Genomic DNA, 22,166 nt, shown 5'->3' with positions numbered 1-22,166 from the left:
GCTCCCCTCTTACCGGCGGATGAAGCCTCCGCTGATGGCCATCTGTTCACGCTCGTCCACCACGCGGGCGGGCTGGCTGGCCACCACTCCATCTTGGTTGTTCCCCCAGGCCTTGCTGGCTCCGCTCTTCATCCTGGCCGCCGGCAGCGAAGAGGAGGGCGAGGAAGAACAGTTACTCAACAGTTTAACTGAACAGATTCATCATTTACCTCAACCAGGCTGGCTTCCCATTAGTCAAATCTGCATAGAGAGCCTTTGACTTGAGGTACAACATATATATATGTACATATATATATCAGTATGTAGTGTGATCAGCTGACAAAAAGGTGTTATTTGGTTTCATGCATCCAGCACATAAATATATGGTAGGGACTAGACTAAGTCAAGCAAAGCATAGCAGGCACAGACTGGTTGGTAGATTTGGTTTGGTAGGTACAGGCTCATTCTGTTGTTACACAATAGTAATGTGTGTGATGTTAATTCTTGTGAGTATAAAACATACTGTTCAGAATCAAGCACAAGTCACATCTGTGTGTTTTGTGTATCTAAGCATGCATTTCAATAACTTCAACATGTAAGATGACTCAGTGAGTACGTTTACATGCACAATAATGTTGCGCTATTATCCTGAATATGACAATATGCCGAATTTGATACAGGTCATGTAAACAGCCTATTTCATTTAGGTAGTCCGAATAAGGCCCTTTTCTAAATTTAGCATTTTACAATTAAGACATAAATTATTATTCATGTTTTTTGTGTTTTAGAAGCATTCTTTGGACATGTATACAGCTCGTTCAGAATATACTGTGGTAAAAACACAGTTTGTGACAGTTTACAGCCACCTGCCTGTTTACGGCGTACGGTCAGCTCTGTGTGTTGCTGTGGTTGTTGGACACAAACCAACCAGCCAGCAGTTTGCACGGCTGCGGTAAAGTACAAGAGATGTACGCCCAAAAGAAAAGCCCACATCTCTGGTCGGAAGAAGAAACACACACCTACTTTTAAACATTATGAAAGACTTGGGTATCAGCAGGTTTATGGCCACGTGCAAACATCGCAACGCCGTCAAGAACCTAGTTAAAGGAATGAAAGAGGGAGGCTGTGTTCGCACGGTATAACCAGTCCGCCCTTTTGCACGGCTGCATGTAAAGGGGAATATTTGTGGAATATTCATTTCAATTAGCCAGCTAAACAGCTTAGTCGGAGTATTGTCTTTTTCTGAAAAGGACAAAATAACGGAATAATATTTGCATGTAAACATAGTCAGTGTTTGACAATACCCTTTTCCTTTCCCTTTTGAATTCAATTTTATTTTTAAACCATCCTACTGGCACTTCTGTGTTGTTGCCCCCCCCCCCCCCCACCCCCACCCAACTCCCACAGTTAAATGTCCCAGTGTGACAGAAAACAGAGAAGAGACGAGCTTTTGGCAGACACACAACACAGAGTGTACAGGACTGTCAGAACATGGTTAGGAGGGACGACGAGTAATGCGAAGAACAAAACTGCCAAACGACAAAATGAAACAAAACAAGAAACTGGAGGGAGTCAACAGAGAATAACACCATGGTTAACTAATCCTAGGCCTACTGTAACACCCCCACCCTCGCTTATTTTATTTATTTTTATGTTTTTATAATTCCAGGTCCAGAGTTGTCACGTAGCGTTGAGGCAGAGGACTGAAGAGAGTGATAAGGATGACACTAACACCTCCCATTGTAATCTGTGTCTGAGTGTAGAAAGTGTACGACAAATACAGCTGTGCTAACACGATATGCAATCACAGCTCGGCTGCATGGCTTTGTAAATGTTGCCTCACTCTCCCTGTCCAACTGTCCGATTCGGCCTCTGTTTTGACACAGAAGAGTCAGAAAATAGAGGGGAAGGTAACAGATACAGGGTTCATTTTTTATGGTTTTAACATAATTTGCATCTCCAGAATTTAAAGCCTAAACACTTTTTTACCTCTCTCTCTCTCTCTCTCTCTCTCTCTCTCTCTCCTGAGAAATTAATCTCATATCCATACATGTGTTTTCATCAGCTATTCAACACTACTCTGACATTTCTTTGCTTGAATTGCAGCATCAGTTGCTCAGTTCTGTATAACCTTGGAGTGCTGTCTGGATGCACTCTCTGTATCAGGGATGGCGATGGCTCAGCCTCCTACACTGCTTTTAATAATAGAAATGGACTGAGGCGAGGCTTGGCTTAGCCCCCCCTGTCCCCGCTGACACACACCAGTGTGCTATAAACACATGCTACCCTTGTCTGAGTCCTTTCTTGTTGTACCTATTTCTTTTAAGCTTCCTTCATTCCTTATTATTGTACATACTCTTGTATCTCTTCTCCACTCCTCTCCCATCACTTTTCTTTCATTTCATATCCAGTTCCGTTTCCTTTGCAATTTGCTTCGTCGCAGTCTCATAATGGATATAATGCACTTCTCTAATCAGCTTTGCTGTGATTGAACTGAAATGATCTGATTAGATCATATGAGGATTGCGGATCCAGTGCTAAAACTGAACTCATTCTATCTAATTTATTCCCCGAGTGACCTGCAAGTTGAGCTATATCCACCAATAAAACAGAGGCATGAAGACAGCCAGAATCCAAAGGGCATTACGGTAAGTACCAGAAAACAACACAAAAAAACCACCTAACTCTGATAGACAGTCAGCATGCTGAAGGGATTAAAAAAAAATATCCCAGCGTATATGAATTCAATCTGAAAGAAATCCAAAATAAATATGTCTGTTTTTATGTCTTTCTAGCATCCATTTATGGTTGCATTCAGTTGGAGCTGCCTTCCCAGCAGGCTATCATGCCACTCTCTGATATGGCTGACCTACATGTGAGCGAGTTCCCTGCGGGAGAGGGAGCTTAGCAAACAGTAATGTTGAACAGGATAAAGCCTGGATAAAGGCTTCTTTAGCACAGTGCTCTGCAGGAGAGGTGGCACTGCAGAGAAACTGCAGCAGAACCAGACGCCAGCCACGCGCAGCCGTGTAAAGACATGGACACCACAAAGAACATGCGCAGTGACACGATGTATTCATTTACACATCAAACATGACTCCATCCCTGAAAACATCTCACTGCGCATGTGTGCTAACCCAGTTTCCAGCCCCCTTCTGTTTTGCTCCTTTGCTTTGAATGTGTCATACTGTCACTGTTTGTGTTCTCTGCCTTCCTTCTACCAATGACAAATTTGTCACGTAGCATTTCTTCTTTTCTCTTCCGTTTTTAACCATTCTTTTCTTTCTTTTCTAATTTAAGAAGGTCTGAAATTAACATAGCCTATATATTGCCCTGCTTTTTTGCACTTAATTTGGATTCAGTCCAATCTACAGAATCACGCATTTTGGCTGTAATCCTGAAAGTGGCATACAACTTTTTTCAGTTGCAAATTATATAAAAGTATTGCTTGAGGCTACATCTACACTGCTACATTTTCATTTTTAAGCAGCGTTCTGAGACAAAAGGATCTCCGTCAACACAACAATTTTAGCTCCGTAGAAAAACTAATCTTCATTCATATTAACACGTCTGGCAATGCATATCACATGACCATTCGTATACAGTGGCCAAGCACGTACCGTTGTTAACAGGAAGCAGATTGTCTGATGTTACTCTGCGGTTGAAAATCATGGATGTATAAAGTGAAAATACAGAAAATACTTTGGGGAAAGAACAACGATGGTGAAAAGTAAGACCAGGGGCTTATTTGCTTAGACCGACAACGAGGTGGAACTGTTACCGAAAGGTATGTACGCCTTCATAACCGATAAGATTGAATGACGGGCGTCGTTGTTTCCAAAGGTCTCTGTTTGTGCCCGTCCAAACTACAACGACTCCTGGGGTTTTCAAACCAAAATGGGGGCAAAAGTGTTTCCAAATGTCTCTGTTTTAGGGGCTCAGAAATGCCGGAGTAGTGTGGACGCGAGGCATAAATAAAAACGTGGTAGTGTAGATATAGCCTGGATATTTTGCCAGAGTTTTCAACACTGTTGCTGTGTACAAATAGAAAATCCCTTTTTGGAAATGTTTTAAACTCAATCAGTTTTCTTCTCTCGTTTTTTTCTTCCCAGAGATTTTGACATTTTTCAAAATTAGACAAATTAATCCTTTCTATCTATCTGCTATTCACTCCCAGGTTACCAGAAAAAGCCCACAGGCTTTGCACTACTCTGCTAAATAAAACATAAACAGATCTGTAAATCATCACCATCAACATCATCAACATCACCTTCATTGTTGATATCACGATCTTAGCATCATCATGTGTAGCATTGCTGTTATGAGTTGCATTGTCATGCATGCATGAGCATTCAAAAGGGTCATGCTCGTCAGTCATTCCATATCTTTGGCACTTGGTGGTTCAAAAATGGTGGTGGGGGGAGGGGGGGGGCTCAGAGGGAAACAAAAAAAAGTACTTGTCGCCTGCAAAGAAGTGAGGATCTACTGGATGTTAGAGCGGTGCGGTGGTGGTAGAGATCATGCAGATGAGGAGAAGTGTCAAACAGTCCTGGACCAGGCTGACCAAAGGCATTTTGGGACCAAGATCACTGAATTCCCAGCTGGAGTCAACACATTAAAAATGATCTGAGTGCCAAGATGCTTTGGGAGCCCCAGCCCTGCTCTTTTAGATAAATCTTATAGAATTTTTTTTTTTTTACAGTTGGGAAGGCCAACAGCTACAGTGATATCATTGTAGAAGTCCACTCTTCCCATCACTTTGCATTACCACTAGCGATGTAACAATACACTCAACGCACGATTTGATTTGATTCCAAATTTTAAATCTACTTTTTTGAAACAAACCCCACATCGAAATAACTAAATAAATACCTAAACAAATCTCTTCAAATAAATAAACTATAAAGATGTAGTGACGTCTGAAGTCAAACAAGTGAAATCAAAAGTAGGTTACGCCCTAGGCCATTTTTAAAAAAAATCTTGACTGGTTGTAATCTTTACACATTTATATCGATTTTTAACCGATTCACAATGCATTGTTACATCCCTAATTACCACTAAAAGAAATTCCTCTTCAGAAGGAATCAGATCAACTGTTACAAGTGAGACTTCTACAATGGCTACACCTGCATGTAGATGACTCCCATTATACAGGTGTTTGGAGAAGTGGAAGCTTAGAGAATGGGGTACTTGGAGAAGGGCTCTTGGTAGAAGGGTGTTAAGAGAGGCACTTATTGATGAACCATTGGCTTAGGCTGAGTGGAGAAGAGTTTATGTGGAGGACTGGGCTTTTTGAGCTTGGCTTTATAGGATTTGGGTGTCCCCCAGTCTATTTGCACGTCTGGTTCGACTGCGCCCCACCAGCAGCAAAGAAAGAAGTGAATTAGGGCATGGTGGTTACATGGCTCATGACAGTTTGTAATTTGGAAGTATCCGTAGCGATGGCCCAGACTGATTATGGGATGCTTGCCAGTCGTGGAGCTGTGAATACTGGGATACTGTATGTCTTGAGGCCAATCCAGGGGAGACATAAGAAGAACACAAGGCTGCTGCATGTGCCCGCAATTATCTACAGTATGTGTCTGCGTATTGTCTCAATTTTTATTCAAGTCGAACTGAAATTTAAATTCACGTTTGCTCAGAAATCACTTTATATATACACATAGTACATTAGTGTTCTCCAGGGGTCATAAATGTTTGTTTCCGACTGACAATGTCAGTACTGCTAATCCGATTGGTGCAATACTGGAGCTGTTGCGATGGCCAGGCTGTGTCGGCGCTGCGGTAAGGTCTGGCTATACCGCCTATCTATTCTGGGATAGGGGGAAATAACGCTCTGGCTTGTTAGTGTTTCTTTGCACCAATCACAACCGTCCTGAGCAATGCTAAGCCCTGATAACGGAGATAGCGAGAGGGGCGGAACATCTGGCGTGTCTCCTACGCTTTATCCCGGCAATGTACATCCATTGAGCCAGACTATGATTTGAATAACTGGGTAACATATGGAGCGCTGAGCTTACAGGACTACCAATTGCTGTGAGTTCTGGCCGACTAGTCATTTGCCACATTTGTAACCATAAAAAAAAGATCCAGCTAACATTAGCTAGCCCCCTCCTTTCTATAATGCAAGACAGACACTGAATGTGTACAAACTGCTGATGATTCAGCAAGTGAACAAAAAGTAGTCTAGTGGGAATCAGCGCTAGCATTAGCAAGCTACGCTAACAAGGCTATCTTCCACTTTCCGAGAGGGAGCTAGTTAGCTTTTATTTTGCAAGCGGAATACAAACTTAAGCTACGCTAACTAGGCTATTTTGCACTTTCCGAGGGAGCTAGTTAGCCTAGCTTGCTAGCTTTCACTTTGCAAGCAGAATACAAACTTAACAGCATGATGGGTCCTCACAAATGTCGAATGTTGTAAAGGGACAGGCATCTTAAATCACTAATGGCACACGACCAACACTATGTTGACTAACAGCATGTCATCCCTAAAATGGCTTGAAGCCTAGACGAAAAATGTTTTATCCTCTTTTGAAAAATGGAAAATCAGTCGCAGATGATCGTAGTCTTTCCTGACAGAAGAAGTGGAGAAATCAAATTTCAGTTCGACTTCAAGTGTACTGTGTGTTGTCTGTGTGTGTGTGTGTGTGTGTGTGTGTGTGTGTGTGTGTGTGTGGGAGAGAGAACGTGTTTGAAAGCACATAATGGCCTCCAGTGTCCACCTCGTATGGATGTGAAAGGGCCAGAGTCAAGAGTTTATTTGGAGACGGAGCAGAGCGGACTATTGGCTGATGTCCATCGTGATGTCACTTCTACCTCGATTAGATTTTTGATTTCTCAGATATTTATTCTTTTTTTTTTTTTTTCAATGGCAGGCAGGCAGGCAGGCAAGCAGCACCTACTTGTTACATGGACAGGAGCAAAGACCACAGAATTTCCCTAGATCGTTCAAATTCTTTTCTGCATCCTTCATGTCCTTATTGATTTGGTCCATTCCCTCCTCGATGCGCTCCAGTTGCTCTGATTAAACACAAGTCATTTATCCCCCACAGAACGAAGCACGAGAAGAGAGAGAGGGAGGGAGGAAGAGGAGAGGAAGAGAGAGAGAGAGAGATAAAGAGAGGACAAAGGAGAGAAGACAACAACTTCAGACACTCACTGTGACGAAAGAAAGTAAAACAAAAAAGAAAAGAGGAAAAACTGGACGCCACCACATATGTAGAGAACCTTTGGGGCACACTGTCAGTACCTACTTGTTACATGGACATATGAAAAGCCCACAGCATTTCCCTATCTCTTTTAAATTTTTCTCGGCTTCCTTCATGTCTTGGTTGATATGGTTCATGCCATCTTCAACACGATCGAGTTGCTCTGGTCAGGACAAAGGGATGACAGTAGTGGAATGAATTTCATTGACTGGTTGACAGTAATATGAGTTATGATGTGTGTATGTGCGTGTGTCAAGGTGACGACTAACGCTGAACTAAATTTCTATGATTTGGTGGGATAAAATACAGAATTTTGGGCCAGAGAAATGTATAAAAAGCACACAAAAATCAAATAATGACAGTGAATACTATTTCTCAGTGTACTTGGAAAATTCGGTTGAAATCTTTTTAAAATTGACGTTAGATGAATATTTTGACATTTTGGGAAGTGTGCTCAGTCTCATTTTAGCCGAGTGTTATATGAGAAAATTGATACCACTTTTAGGTGTCAATCTTGTCATCTAACTTTGCGCAGGAGCACAAATGTACCGTATTTCCCAAAATGTCAAACCATTCCCTTAATTGTTCCATGTGACACATTAAGTGTTAAAGTCAGAGACCAAGCGATTCAGTCCTTGGTCCTGTTCGGAGCAATTATTTTATAATTTCATCAGATCAATGCAAATAAATCTCACTTGAGAGCTGTTTAATTTGGGGCCAGCATCATGCAACACTGACATGTCATTTAAGATGAATGGCTCTGATGGGCTGTGGATCAAGGCATGATCATGGGGAACATACCTTTTTTTTTTTTTAAGAGGCTACTCAAAGTTCTTTCCATCACCAGTTTTGGTGAATTACATTGTTACATGTTGCTGCCACATTGGAATAACTAAAATGAAGTGGCTCATTCAACTGAAAACTGCCTCTGTTGCTTTGTCTGCCTTTGCAAACGTTCAAGGTAAGAATTTTGAGTGTCATTAGATTCAGTTTTTGCACTGGTGACTGTTCTACAGCCCAAAGAATTTTCCATCCTGATTGTGATTATGGTGCAAGCAGAGTGTGAGGTGAGGCACAGTTAAATATGTAGCTGATTCAAAAAGTAGTTAATTGACTTTTACAGATTTGTAAAATCCCTTGTTGGCATGCATTTATGTAAATATATTCAACCAAGAAAGGATCCATGTTGAGTGTGTGTTAGGGTGTAGTTGGGTAATGAAGTTGAGCATGCAGCACTCATTAAAGATTACATTTTGAAGAAAAAATTATTTTTAGAAAACCTCTACACCCTTTTATAACTGTCTCATGAATCAAGTGCCATAGAGCTGCAGGCTCTTCTGCCTGCAAAAAGTCAATAACGCAGGGTCAGAGGTCAGCTCAGGCTTACAGCTTCCTGTGTGTCCAGTCAGCTGTTGCAAATGGTTTTGCAGGGGTGATCCTGTGGGTGCAAAATAATGTGGACACTAGGAATGAAGGGATCAATGGATGGTCGGAGGAGGGCTACAGCTTTCATCCCCCTGATTGAACAAGCGTGTTGGTGCAATTACGGCTCTCCCTTACAGGATTGGTGAATTGGTTTACATGCCTTCCAGCCAATGGGAAAGCTGAAGTTCCATGTCCTCGCTAGAGCCAAGTGAAGCACAAGGTAGCTTTTCATAGTTTTACACTGCCACTTTTAACTGTGATAAACTCTTTATATCAGTGCTGTAGTACAAGACGTTTTTCTATTGTCTTGGACTCGCTGGTATTTGCACTCAGACTTGGTCATTGGTCTCGCCAAATATTCTTGGTTTCGACCGAGTCCAGCAAAATATGCTTTTTTTTCTAAAGTAACTTCCTCCTTTAAAACAAATGATTGTTCAGAAAACGGGAATTGGTTTAATGGAAAATCCATCTAGAACAGGGATTGACATTGGTCGCCTTGTATATGCCTGACTGCGTCATAAGCCTCTGCGCAGCACACACACGCGGAGGCATCAATCATTTTCATTTGGCCACAGACACAATGTACGTTGTACTATCAATTCTTCAGGACGAGTAATACGTTAAAAAATGGGAACATGTCAAGTTATAGTGACACCTGTGTTGTTTGTTACATTTTCCATTGGCAGCCCAGAAAGTTCTTTTTACACCAGAATAAAATAACGCAACATCTTATATGTGAAGCTGCACTTCAGCTGTATGTGACTGAAGTGAAATTGCTCTACTTAAAGTAATTAATATGGCCTTATTTGACCCTATACTTGCACTTGCTTTTTGATCATTACAAATAATCATGCATAGGGATCATCCTAATAAAGACAATATAATGTCTCTGCATCCCATAAATTATGAACAGGTAAGTAAGTGGTCTTGAAGAGGATTCTGTCTTGGGCTCGACTGTCTCTCATTTTGACTCGGTCTTGACTTGGACTCCAACCTCATTGGACTTGGACTTGACTCGGTTTTGATGGACATGTCTTGGACTCGACAAAGGCGGTCTTGACCACAGCACTGCTTTAAACCATGTTATTTACTGTGGCTTGTTGGCTTGCTCGTTAACAAACTGCATGTAACCAGGGATTGTACAAAGCTGTATATGGGTTGATAGAGAAGTGATTGAATATTTTGTCATTACCAGCTAAATCGATCGTTTTTTCTTATCCACCTCTTGTATTTTTAAACTCTGGACTGTTAGCAGGGTGGCAGGACCTGTTTAGCTGTTCTCACACATTTGGGCATTTTGGCTTCCAGTAGTGTTTACAGGAAAAGACAGGTTGGCCAAACTGTATATATTTAAAGGGTAACTCCATTTTTTTTCAACCTTTTTTCCTATATTTATGTGTCTAAGTAACTGATGGGAACAACGGTCTTTAAAACCGGTTCAGTATTAAGCAAGACCGCTGCAGTCGCCAGTGAAAGACAAGCTACAATGTAGGTTATTGGGCAATTGAGCACCTTCAATTTACGTCTACTAAAAGTGCTTGTTTTGCCACTGACAGGCTCAGACTATTGCAAGTGTCTGACAACATTATGGAAAGGATCCCTACAGATGTTGACCTTTTTGTTAAAGAGTAAGATCCTTTTTGTTTAACATGAAACAGCTCGGAAATCGCTATCGCAAAACCCACCAGACTTTATTTAAATAAACAGTAATGTTATCATCGTAAAATACACTTCATTCAAAGTCGATAGAAACAAAAAAAACTATCAAAAGCAGTCTTGGTTCCAGCAATCACCACTCTGGTTTGGTTGAACTAATCCCTTAATTCACCCATTTACATGTGGAAATATGCTGGCTCTATACACGCTAGAAGTATTGTTTATTTAAATGGAGTCTGGTGAGATTGGCGACGGTGATTTTGGAGCTGTTTTTGGTTAAACAAAAATGATCTTACTCTTTAAGAAAAAGGTCTATCTCTGTAGAGATTCTCTCCAAAATGTTGTCTGTGACTTAGAATAATAATCTGAGACTGTCAGAAGCACTTTTAGTAGACGGAAATTGACGATGCACATTTTCCCAATAGGATTACATTGCAGCCCAGTTCGCGGAGGCCGGTTACAGCATTCTCGCTTAATACTGGACCAATTTTGAAGATTTTTTGAATTAACCTTTAACAAATGGCCTTTGAGCAGAACCAATAGCATATCTTCTGCCACTTATTTTCATTAAGGGTATTAGCTGATGTGGTAATATGTAAATGTATGTTGAAATTCAATTCAATGTTACTAAGTCTGTGACACCTACATTACTGCATTTTAATATCCAACAAGTTTTTCTTTAGTAGTTCTGAAGATTATAACACAAACAGATCTAAGAACAGCCCAGAAGTCAATCTGCCATTGGTTGCCACAGGGACAAACATGTTCACCCAACTGGATTCTGTACAATAAATACATTATCTTGATGTTGAGCTGTAGGGTTTTGGCACTGCAGTGGCTGGCATTAAGTATTCCTCTGTTAATGTTTTGGCACTTTCAAGATTTCCTTTGCTGTCTCTCGCTGTTGCTGGCTAATGAAACTAAAGAAAGCTGCTGGCAAATCAAAAGCAATTAGGCAAACCAAAAAGAAAAGTGTTAGCCAAAGGAAACAAAAGTTAAAGGAAGCTGAAAGAAAGACAATTTCCCCAAAGATAAACCATTGGCACCCTTGAGCAATCAAATAAACCATGCGTTAAATCAAAACCCAAATCAGAAAATATTACTTTAAACAAATCAGGAAAAAATTAATTAGTTTGGAAATGCATTTAAATGAAAACAAGCAACTGCATATGAAACAATCAATCCATTCACAAGTGTTTTGATACTATAAATTTAACACCAACATTACTATTCATGAATAATAATGTCCCTTGTGGTGCTGCTACTATGTGAATGTAATCATAATCTATTACTTTTTACAAATACAGATTCAATATATGAGCTTTGTTGAATGTGAATAACTCAGTTATTAACACCTCTATGTTGTGACTAAACCCGCCATCTGCAGACTTACCTCCCTGCTCGTCCAACATAACCAAAGTCCTGATGCCAGCATCTTTGCTCTATTCCCCGAAAACAGCCAGATAGAAAGGGAAGGAGGGAGGACAGACACAGTGAAACAGAAGTCAGTAATGAGGCTACGACAGCTTAGGGAATCAGTGGCTACTGAAACATATACCATACCATAAACCATAAACAATTTCCCTGTTCCCCACCTTTTCCTTTTCCACCAGAAACTTTTTTTTTTTTTTTGTGCAACTTGGAAAACTATTGATTTCTTCACTGATCTTTCGCATTATTTTTGCATTCTTTGATACTGGATTCTTATGATGTAGTAAAACACAATAACTAAAGACTGTTAAACTCTCAGCTAGCATAAGGGACAGAAGCTAAAGCTTTATCTGCATGCCTTTAAACGAAGGTTAATTATGACATGATTAAGGGATCAGTTTGACATTTTGGAAAACACACTTGCTTGCTTTCTTGTAAAGAGTTAGATGAGAAGACCAATAATAGTTTCCTGGTTAACTCCTGGCAAGAAAGCAAATGATGTACAAAATGTTGAACTATTCCAACAGCACACATATTTAAATAAAAGTAGAGGTAAAGAATTATAAAACTGCGACATGAGACCCACATGTTTTAAAGATTTTAACGGTACATGTGATGTCTTACTGTATAAATCATACACATGAAGATATAAGTCACCATGTTTTGTGTAAAGCCCACCAGCGACTAAGTTAACATTATGATACCCTGGGATAATTTTTTTTCCTTTCTCTTAAAACAACAAATTAGAATAGTTTGCTCCTCCCAACGTCAGCATGTAGCAAAAGAAGTGTTCTCATTAAAATGGGAACCTTGTCATTTGATTTCCTGGTATAAATGCCACAATTATTTAATAACTACCTCTCCTGTCTAAGATTCAGCAGCTGTAGACCTTTAGACTGCGCATTAGAATTGCTTGTAACCTGTCAGGCTGTTCTCATGAACCATTTTTACATCTAGCTATGAAAAGCAATGCACTGTAATTCATATGTATTCCCTGTATTTATTGCTCTATGCACCACAATGACTGCCACTGTGTAAGAGTGCTGTCTGCTTATGGAGTAGGTCAGGGTGGACGGATGGTTCGTAAAATACAGGGCTTTCAAGCAGGGGAGCGGAGTTCGTTTTTTCGGAAGAAGTTAGCAGGAAAACACAACATCCCAGGAGTAACCCTAACCCCATAACCCTTAACCCATAACTTATTTGTCGTCACCTTTTGTGACAGTCACCTTTTGTGACAGTCACCTTTATTGCTAAACTATAATTGCAACGGCCCCTGAAAAGACCGTTACCAGCTCACAGTCACCTTTTCTTGGCTTTTAATTTAACTGTAAAGACTGCTAAACTTCACTGTCATGTGACTGACTGGCGGTCAAGATCTTCAACAGAGGGTCCGGGACCCCCAGGGTCCTCAGAGTTACTGCAGAGGGCCCATCAAATTATTGAATTAAGTTTTTCAAAAATGAAAATGTCTTAGCGTGAATCCAACATATTATAGGCAAATATTTATGAGCCTATTTGTGAAAAAAAACCCATTGATGATAGTCTAACTGGCCTATAGGTAAGGTAGTCACTAAGATAGCCATCCACAGATACAGTTAACCCTAAAGATTCACTGAGCCACATGTATGTTTAATATTTAAACATGATTTATAAAATCATGCCAACAATTATTATTTAAATTGCTTAGTATTTTTTGCACAAAAAAAGGGTTTGTATAAAGGCTTTAAGCTGTCCTACACGTTATTGTAGGCCCAGTTTAACTTCTTTTTATACTACATATGTAGTAGGGGGTCCCTGCTCATCTCTCTTTCAGTTAATGGGTCCTTGGCTTCAAACACTTTGAAAACCCCCGTCGTAGGATATCATACAAATTGTTGTGCATAGGTTTTCGTACAATATTATACAAACTTGTTCATGTGTTGAACCTGTAAGTAAGACTGTTTTCTTCTATTTTCTTCTTTCATCCTTCACATTTTCATTTTAAATTCTTCCCGACTGTGAGCCAGCTGAACAGCTGAACCTGCATGAGTGCAACAGTAAAGCTATTAGTCACTGATAGACTGGGTTGGCTACAGGTTTTGAAGCTGTTAGAAAGTGTGCGAGGAGGCGGAGGATAGGCGACACTTGCATATACGCAACTCTCATACTCCCTCTCTGCTTCTTAGAAATGCAGCACCGCCACACTAAGATGAGGCACCTGGTTCGGCCTGATAGGTATAAATAAGATTATGGTGTGTCAGAGTACACACACACACACACACACACACTTGAATGCACGAATGCAATTACACTCATCCCCCCCTGCCTCATAAGCAGTTTGGGAGGAAAGCCATATTGATGTCTGAGAGGCGAGCAGGGACCAATAAGGAAACTCTGGTGTATAAATTATTCTGTAATTCAGCAAGCCTTAGTCCAAGAGAAATCCCAAAGTAGTTGAAATATGTCCCGAGGGAATCTAGCAAGGAATAATCAACCATGATCCCATACAGGACTGGGGGTGGTTCAGTGCAGATTCCTCATTCAAATCAGGTGGATAGATACATACATTTTGGCACACACAGTAGGTTGCAAATTTGCAAGACTTTTGTGTACGTCAAATTATGGATTAGAAATCATAATTAGATTGTATGTGATAGATCACAGTTACAGGTTAAAGATTTAGTTGCATCATAAAGGATTCTAACTGACTCAAAAGCATCCTCAGGGTGTGCACTGATTGGAAGAAAAAAAACTATTTAGTAACTATATAGACTATTTATTCAGAAAATACTTTATCGTCACAAAACTGACACCGAATGTTGTCTAGGAAGTAGGGTAATACATAGTAATACACATTTCATAAATCAATGCTATTGGTCACCCTTCTGACGTCTGTCTGTGGGTTTTACAAATATTTATACGATGAGGCAATTTCATATAACTAAGTCTAAGCTCAATAAAATGTTTTCAAATCAGCCTTTATTCATTTTCTGAAAAACACCGGTTTCATCCGACAGTGATATATATATATATATATATATATTAACGAATTAACAGCGGGGCTGCCTGCAGCAGAGACGTGACGGCGGAATGGGAGCGGGTCGTAACGGGTCTTCGAATACATCCATGAACGGAAGTGAATGGCTAGCAGAAACAAAGCTCCTTGAGCAGAAATGGATAAAGAAAAGGGTCTTTAGAATGGCAAGTTGAGTTTCAAAGCCCTTTCAGATGGTTCTCTCCACAAGACTACATTTTTTTTTTTTGCATTGTGCTGTCTATGTGAATTGAGTTACCACTGGAGTAGTCTCCAAAAAAAGTGCTATTCATTTGGGATTACTCGCGAGTTAACTAGTTAATCACGATTAAAAACGTAAATCGATTGACAGCCCTAATAGATATACTGTATATGGTAATAACCGCATATAGAAGCAATCTCCCGGCCTGCAGCACAGAGGCAGGGTGGGGCTGTGGGTGAGATATGTCGACGGATGATCAATGTGACCTTGAGATCTGCACCGAGAGCTTGTCAGACGCCCACCCCCCCCCCCCAGCTGTCCACACTGTCTCCCTGTTATTTCCCCCTTGCCTCCATCTCTGCTGTCTGCTTGTTGGCGCGTCGCTCTCAGCGTTTCTGTTCCTCTTTCTCCTTGTCTTTCACTCCCAGCATTATTTATTGGCATGAATGTTACATGGGCAAATAAGAAAAATCTACGGAGTCCGTGTGTGTGTGTGTGTGTGTGTGTGTGTGTGTTAGTGTGTGTGTATCCTCTGTCTCTCTGACATTAATTCATTTTGTATTCTCGTGGTCACTCGATTGACTCATGGTTCACTCAGACCTGCCTGACAAGACTAATGGATGCAAGCACTTAGAACAGAGAAATCCTGTGTCTGTTTAAAGGTGCCGTAGGTAGGATTGCGAAGATCCAGGACTTAGCCAAAAAATTTGAACATCGACAACTTCTCAGTCCCTCCTCCCTTTCCGCTAAAAGCCCAAAACTGTCTCCTAAGCCCCTCCCCCCACAAGGGAGAATGAATGTGTGTGCACGAGCAGTGACTGACACGCAGTTAGACACCACCCCTGGCCCTGATTGGTGCATCTGAACAGGGAGCGGTGGATTTTTGCAAATTGCACTACAGGCTGATTTTCTTTTTTAATTACCTGCTTCATGTAGTTCTACTCGAACATAGGTTCAGTTTCAGCAAATATGACAGAAAAATAGTTTTATAAGTCTTACCTATTGCACCTTTAAGCAAAATGTAGAAATCAATGAGGTTACCTGACCCGGAAGTAGTTTGTCTGTCTGTCAGTCAGTTTTAATTAAATTTTAACATACCTGTGATGTCTTTTTTTTACCTAGCAGGAAAGATATTCAAGGAATATTTCTCATTCAGGGAAAGACGCATTCCCCTTTTTGGCGAGAGATAATATAAAAGATTGATACCATTCTCATATCTGTCCATGAAAATGGAAAGTTTTGAAGAAACTGGATTGGATCGTGCAACAAGGCAGGCCAGCTTGGTTCGTTCGGGGAATGATTGTAAAGATTCACAAAGAATATGTTTACGGCATTTACTTTCTAACTGGGACGTTTTGGGACCGATTGGGTTGGATTTGCTGTGGACACACAGCGATACACTGGTAATAGCAAATTACGTCTAACCATGTATCCAGCTAATTTAAATAGCTTACTTTACTGTATTGTGTGAACAGTTAACTTCATTTAATGAAGTTAACTTTAATGAAGATTTATTGAAGATTTAATGTGTGTGATGTTTTCTTTTGCAGGGTAAAATAACCAAAACAAGTTCCTTTCTGAGACTATTCTGCAGAGCCACCGTCGCTGTGTCCGGAGCTTGGTGCCGCCCAAGACGATTGTGATTGGTTTAACGAAATGCAAAACAACCCAGAATGTATGTATGGTGTAGCCAGACCTTTTACTTAGTTTGGTTAGACTAATCTATATCCACGACGTTCCACTTCCGGGATTGTTCAGTTGCTGCCGGAAATTTCGCCGTATGTCCTTCTTTTCTGTAGCATGTCCGTTACCTTTCGCTTGCTTCCTCCTCTGCAGCGTTGTGGAGGAAGGTCTGGCAATGCGTGACTAGCAATGCGTGACTAGGGTTAGACACAAAAATTACTTGGCCATGTTTAGGCACAAACACTAATTAGTTAAGTTTAGGAAAAGATCATAGTTTGGGTTAAAATCAGATGCTACTTCACTTCCGGTTACGCACGTGACGCAGAACGTGACGTAGCTCCGTTTGTTCTGTGAAGTTAGAAAAAATACTAGCTTTTTTACTTTTGTTCTTAAATGGGACTTGAAGTCCGGCCTCCTTGGTGAAAGTCCTGTGTTTGTTTGACCCGTCCATCACCACCCCGACCTCTTGTACCTCCTCATGTCGAATTTTGGTGCTCTTATACTTCGTCATCTTACTTTTTGCTTTGCTCCCATAATAATTACTACAGCGACTAAGGGGCACATCACTATAAACGTAAATATAGATCGTAATTGCGCCTTTTTTCGGGGGAGTACAGTCTCAAATTCTTTGAAAGGAACCAAATGAAATGGCCTCGTAGCTGTAATATTCAAAATACTACACTAAACAGTAAGAATTTAATTGGGTAATAGGCGTAATTTTCAGGGGGGATGAGGGGGTTACAACCCCACCAATAATCAAAACTGGCCAGTGCAACCCCCCGCCCCCCCCCAAAAAAACCTAACCTATTATAATTTCCTATACATAAATTGTACCATTTGCACCATGAATTGATGCAGAAAAATTCACCAGAATGCAGGAAATGAAGTGTTTGACGCTTAAAATTTCAATTTTGCTCAAAAGTGGAGATCTCAACCCCCCCAATGTTGAACCCAAAGTTACGCCCTTGGGGTGCTGCATTTTTCTCTTTTCAATGAATTTCCCTGAATATCATGTTTCTTCTGCAATTTGTCTGATAGTACATATATCAGCCTGTCCTGTATATAGAAGAACTTTGCCCAGAGTGTATCTGAGACATGACAGTATAATAATAATAATAATAATTTGTTCTCCCTGTGTCATATTTTGTCTCAGATTTCATTAATGAATTCAAAGTGTTACTGGGTTTTTCTTACCTCTTCCACCAGTTGCAGCATGCGACGAGTGCTCTCCAGAGACTGTGGAAAAAGAAAAGATACAGTTCATTTCCATTTGAGATGACACGACAGATTCCAAACCGCAGCAGCCATCACAAAAGGGAAGCAGTACTGCTTGACATGAAGAGCATAAATAAATTGAGTCTTCCTGGGGTACCACAGAAAAACTTATCTACAGTAAGCATGTTTATTGAGTTAAACATAAGCGAGCTTGCATCACAGCAAAGTGGGGTCAATTTGAACAATCAGCGGGACACAAAGAGGATCAATATCTGACGTTTATCGACATCAACTGGACATGAACTCACAGGGACACACTGTCTGCTCCGGCTATTGAACACGCCCGACCTTATGATGGGAATTTTGAACCAAGCTGTAACCGTGACTGATTTCTGAGTTCTGGAGTTTATTCTTATGCTGTCAATCAATTGAATGCTTCGGAGCTACAAAGACCTATCAAATAATCGATGGGTCTTCAACTATTAAATTAATCGCCATCTCTTTGGTAATCGATTAATCAGTCATTTAGCTTCTTAAATGTGAATATTTTCTAGTTTCTTCACTCCTCTGTGACAGTAAACTGAAAATCTTTGAGTTGTGAATGAAACAAGACATTTGAGGACGTCATGGTGGGATTTGAGAAACAGTGATCGACATTTTTTACCATGTTCTGAGATTTTATAGACAACAAATCGTTTAACCGATAAAATAATCGACGGTTGCAGCCCTAGAATGCTTACAATGATTTGGATATGAGATCAAAACTAAATTGCTTTCAAGCATTCTTAGATCTACAGTAGTAACTCATCACCCCCAACCGCTCATGGCGCTGATCCAGCACTGGCTACCCACTCCCTCTGACATCTCTCCATTTGTGCATGAATAGGTCCTGAACATGTGTGTATTTAAAAGGTACTTTACTGTGGGGAGTGGGCACTGACTGGAGGAAAAAAAAAATGAAAACCATTCCAGGTCTGTGTGTAGTGATTTCTAACAAACAAAATTTTATTTTAAAAAGTATAAATTAAATTAAATTAAATTAAATTACTCAAGAATACAGCAGCACTGCCAATCAAAAATAACTCTGGTAATAAAATGCTTTCCCTTTCTCCTGGATGTCTATTATTAGCTATTATTAGCCTGTGTATTGATAGATATGTAGCTGCACGTTTCAATTCCCTCTCTAAGAAGCTTGTGGCTGCAGAGCACAGCTTGCGAGCTAGAGCTCGTCAGGGACGGCGCTCTGTGATATCTCATCCTCTTTACAATGACACAGCTTGGCCTCGCTGCGCTCGCTGCGAGTACAGCTGATCCCCGGAGCGGTGCGGGCTACAGAAGGGGTTTGGCAAAGGACTCCAGCCCTCTTTCTCTTCTTCCTTCTCTTTCACCCGCTTTCCTTATTCTCATCCTTCTCTTTTCATCTGAAGTCAAGCAACCAGAATACCCCTGCACTGGCATTTTGTGTTATTTGAGGGCAGAAATGGCCCCTATATGAGCTGTTCTCCTCTCTGAGAGCTTGTGTAAGTCTGTGCAACAGAGGCAAAAACTGTTATTCTGACGCCGCCATTTTGTGCATGCCCTATGTTCATGTATGTGTGTGTGTGTGTGTGTGTTTAATATTCTGCTCAGCTATATAGTATGAGTCATATGTGAAGCTGGAGGGGACGTGGGCTTATCTGCTCCGGGCCATGACTGAGACTTTCTCTCTCTCTCTTACTGATGTTGACACACACACACACACACACACATACACAGGCACGCACACACACACTGACGCACGCACGCACACACACACACACACACACACACACACACACACACACACACACACACACGCACGCACAGCTCAAGCACATTCCTTAAGATGAACACGGACACACTCGCACAATTAGCTTTGCAAATTCACGCTCATGATTGCACACATTTGTGTCATGTACACTCACACACACAAACACACAACCAAGATAGTGATGTGCAGTGTTATGTAAAGTCAGATGATGCAGGACTCTCCTATCACCTGCACAGAAACACACACACACACACACACACACACACACACACACACACACACACACACACACACACAAATATGCAAACAGCCACAGCCCGAGGCAGACAATAACATGGTGCTGTGTGAATTCAAGGACTGAACTACATCTGTGACTATTTTTGAACATTTTGAGCTTAGGGTATAAAACATCCCACACACAACGAGAATGGAGTAAAAAGTCTTGCTTGATTGAAATAGCTTTTAGATTTAGACAATTTAAAATGGGCGTGTTTTTGTTAAAAACAGTCGCTATTGTATGAATATTTACCCTATACAGTATGCAAATTCTCAGTATATGTTTGTCATGTTTTAACACTAGAACCACCAAACCCGACACCCAAGAGCACCTGTATCCTTTTGAAATAGGCCATTAACGCATCATCAGGCTCCATCTTTATAAAAGCAAGGATAGGACACACATCTGCAGCCAGGTAGCCTATCCTGCAGCTCGAACCCACACAAAACTGATATTTAGCAGTGTAAAATTTAGCTATTTCTATTTTTAGAAAATAGATTTTTAAGGCTGCCACCCGATGCAGTAATATTTGCGCTGTGTCTTACAGTTCAGTACACACAAAGTCTCTGATATTATTGTGAGCAGCTCTTGCAAAAAAATAGTTTTAATGACAAAACACCATCTACTTGGTTGCATCTGATGCTGTTTTGAGTTGTAAGCAGTGTATAACCTGCAGCGTAAAACATAAAAGGCATGAAATACATATTGAAATGCATTATAATCAATTTCAGCATTTTTATTTTGGCAAGTAAACTAAATGGTTAAAATAATCGCTGTGCAAATGATTACAACAGTCACATAAAATTCCATGTGATTGCACACATCCACACCTACTTATTGAACTAATACAATTTAGAACAGTTAGTGTTTGGTTCAAATAAGTCACTTAAATAACATTCCTGATATTATTATAGCGTACAGCGCACACAACTTTTATAGTGAGACAGAAACCGTGATTAGTTTTGCTCTCATTTCTGATATTTTACACATATAAAAGGATAAATATTGTGGGCCTATATACCTTAGTGTTTTTGTACATACCTTAAGTAATTATAAGTGCTTGTGAATGAATATTAGCATGCAAATTAGCTCCTATGTTCCATTCATTGTCTCATTGCGCTGTACGGCCATCATGCAAATACATCAAATTTGTTGTTCGCCAATGTTAATTGGCGCTTCTCCTGACGACTTAAGGGGGGCATTTTTGAGAAACACAATGTCCTTCTATCAGTATGACAATATAGGAATGTGCACAAAAGGTATTAAGGAAAGGTTAGGGCAGGAGGGAAATAATATTTCAAATTTGTGAATCACAATGTTAAATGACGTGGGCTATGGCGGTTCTAGTGTTAAGATCTGCCATTTCAAAGTCTCTCTCGTGTACTGTAGCCTACATGTGCTTTTCATTTGTATGTGTATGAATGTGCTCAAGTCCAGCCTCTGTGAGTAAGTACGCATAAGTGCGCGTGTCGTCATGCCTGTGCGCCATCACAACTGAAAGCAGCGTGATTCAGCGAGCGCCTTGTTCTTACCTCATCTGCCAGCTGGTCGGCACGTTGCTGCATGTCTGACAGCTCATTGCGCATGTCTGCGTCATCTGCCATGGCTGCTGGATGTGGGGGGTGGAGAAGGTCTCCAACAGGGAAGAGAAGATCCTAGTGAGGAATTGGGGAAGGCTGGAAAAGAGACCAAACAGAAGAAAAGGACGGATGAGGCATAATCAGTCTCATTAAATAGTAAATAGTAAATAATTGGACATTTGACTGTTGAAATAGAAAGGAGCTAGCTTTTGGCATTTGGAAAGTCAACAATCTGTCTATATCTGTGTTGTGATTGTTTTGTGGTTTGAATCCGATCATCTACTGGCTTGACCCCCTGTGAGTAGATTCTGAAAGAAGTGACGAGATCTTGGAGAACAAAGCGACACGAAGCAGGGTTCAGTTCATAATGTTCTAAAGGTGTAATGAGACACACAGGGATATACATATTTTCCAACAATGGCTCCGTTCATTTAGATGACGTGTAGTAAGATAAGAGAGTCAGGATGGTAGGAAGGATTGTCTCAAGGTCTCTTCTCACAGATAGGAAAACAATTTGGGATACAAATAAAATGGATGAGAAGGACTATCTTCAACATTCTCACAGAGTGGACTGTAACACTATCACAACAATCTGTATATCTGTATCAGTGTCCTGTGTCCCAACCGGCACCCACCAAGAGCTTGGGTTATAGAGTGTGGTCCAGACCTATCTGTAAAGAGCTAACTCTTGTTATGAGTTGAAACTAC

At 40.6% G+C, this 22,166-nt stretch overlaps 1 protein-coding gene across 2 annotated transcripts in view; it reads right to left on the bottom strand.

The window, feature by feature from the left end:
- Window positions 1-22,166, bottom strand: part of snap25a (synaptosome associated protein 25a) — a 54,461-nt gene that overhangs the window by 8,359 nt on the left and 23,936 nt on the right. Inside the window, exons 2-6 of one of the 2 annotated variants that reach the window (XM_036005688.1) lie at window positions 21,411-21,554; window positions 17,792-17,833; window positions 11,662-11,710; window positions 7,233-7,350; window positions 14-133 (exon numbers count right to left, since the gene is read on the bottom strand). In XM_036005688.1, the coding sequence (XP_035861581.1) occupies window positions 14-133; window positions 7,233-7,350; window positions 11,662-11,710; window positions 17,792-17,833; window positions 21,411-21,482 (401 nt within the window). In that variant the 5' untranslated portion in view covers window positions 21,483-21,554. Of the gene's footprint in view, window positions 1-13; window positions 134-6,881; window positions 7,000-7,232; window positions 7,351-11,661; window positions 11,711-17,791; window positions 17,834-21,410; window positions 21,555-22,166 lie in introns of both variants that reach the window. The other variant, XM_031295464.2, reaches the window with a different exon arrangement.

The sequence above is a fragment of the Sander lucioperca genome, chromosome 9, assembly GCF_008315115.2.
Source record: "Sander lucioperca isolate FBNREF2018 chromosome 9, SLUC_FBN_1.2, whole genome shotgun sequence".
NCBI classification, from domain to species: Eukaryota; Metazoa; Chordata; class Actinopteri; order Perciformes; family Percidae; genus Sander; species Sander lucioperca.
Note: the sequence above shows the minus strand (reverse complement) of the source record. Positions and strands in the feature narration are given on the sequence as shown.